The sequence below is a fragment of the Nematolebias whitei genome, chromosome 21, assembly GCF_014905685.2.
Source record: "Nematolebias whitei isolate Nwh7 chromosome 21, NemWhi1, whole genome shotgun sequence".
Lineage (NCBI taxonomy): Eukaryota > Metazoa > Chordata > Actinopteri > Cyprinodontiformes > Rivulidae > Nematolebias > Nematolebias whitei.
Window position 1 is genome coordinate 31,376,250 of NC_056518.1, and position 1,643 is coordinate 31,377,892.

The window sequence follows — 1,643 nt, forward strand, 5'->3', positions numbered from 1 at the left end:
TGACTCTCAGGAAGAGGGGAGACAAAGACCCTAATGACTCTCAGGAATGGGGACACAAATACCCCAATGACTCTCAAGAAGAGGGGAGACAAAGAGCCTAATGACCTTCATGGCAGTTCACTTTTCAAAAAAAAACGGAGCCACACACCAAAATGGAAATTGGAACCTCGCTTATTTTTTAAGTGATCATGCTCACAACATGCAAGGATGGACAGAAGGATGGATAGAGGGAGGGAGGAGAGATGAATTTCTTCCACTTTGCTCCAAAAAGGGGGACAAAGAGAAGCCTGATCTTGAAACAGTAATTAAGACCTACAATTGAAAAAACTATATATTTTTTCAAAATCCTGTATGTTATGATAAAAAAAAGTCTTAAAATTGTTATAATAAATCTTTCATTTGAAAAATAAAAGTTTAAATTCTGTTTCAGATCCACTCAAAAGCTTTTGAACTTGCACCCAAAACCACCAGGAGTGAGAACAACTGGAGTTAGAGGCCACGCCCCCTCCTCACCTGCGGGACCACTTGGCTGACGGTCGTCCAAAGGGTCTCTTCCACAGCACGCCGTGCAGCTGCACCTTGGTGCTGATGTCCAGAACGTCAGAGTCTGCCTGCTCCATGGACGACCACGGCGACAACAGAGAGTTTCTGGATGAAGAGGAAAACATCCTGACTAGACCCCCTCACCCTGGGAGGGGGGTCAGATTTTTAAAAAGCACCACGCAGTGAGTCAATAAGAAAAAGCCCAGAGGTGCTACTTCAATACCAGAGAAGAAAAATCCCAATAATTCATCAGGGTGGAATGATGCAGCTGCCAATACGCTCGTCTAATGGAGGCAGACTGACTGCCTCGCACAGGGAGGTGGAGGTGGGGGTGGTGGTGGGTGGGTGGGGGGTCAGCAGCTGCAGTGAGCTCCTATGTGAGGAAGGTCAATATCAGCTGGTAAAAGCTGTTCTTCACATTAATGCACTTAAAGCAGCAGACTCCAGCTCTCTGCAGGTATGATCTCTCTGCTCCATCCATCCATCCATCCCTCCATCTATCACTCCATCCATCCACCCCTCCATCTATCACTCAATCCATCCTTCCCTCCCTCCCTACATCCATACATCCCTCGTTCCCTTCCATCCAGCCCTCTCTCCCTCCATCCATCCATCCACCACTCCCTCCCTCCTGTTGGTACTCCGGCAGTGAATTAACGGAGCATCTGAGGTGAAGGCCGAGGCTGGAGGAGTTCTGGTAAACAGAATGGAGAGTGCTGCTCCAGTGGCAGATATCAGATGAATTTACAGCTCGGGTCAAAGTGTTCGTGCTGCAGATTATAAAGATAGTAACAGCTAATCCATCTAGTCCACATCCAGAGTGCTGAAATGCATCCTGCCTGCAGACGGTGTTCAGACTGAACAGACATCCTGACTCGGCTCCATTTGATTCATATCAAGATAAATACAAAAGTATTCACCCCTCTCTGTAATCTTTATGCTTTATTGCATTAAAACTTGGAACTTAAATGAATTTTAAATTTAAATTAAAACAATAATTCTACAAAAATGTTCAGATTAATTAAAATTAATGGGGAAAACTCTTTCTTTAAGGTTTTAAAATAGAAAACTGTTAAAAGGTGCAAGAATCAGCCTCTTTG

At 44.7% G+C, this 1,643-nt stretch overlaps 1 protein-coding gene across 1 annotated transcript in view; it reads right to left on the reverse strand.

Moving 5' to 3' along the window:
• The window catches only part of plekhd1 (pleckstrin homology domain containing, family D (with coiled-coil domains) member 1), a 13,643-nt gene extending 12,975 nt beyond the window's left edge, over positions 1-668 (reverse strand). The window contains exon 1 of the mRNA XM_037694693.1: positions 514-668. Within this exon, the coding sequence (XP_037550621.1) occupies positions 514-668 (155 nt within the window). The remainder of the gene's footprint in view (positions 1-513) is intronic.
• Between the last annotated feature and the right edge of the window lie 975 nt (positions 669-1,643).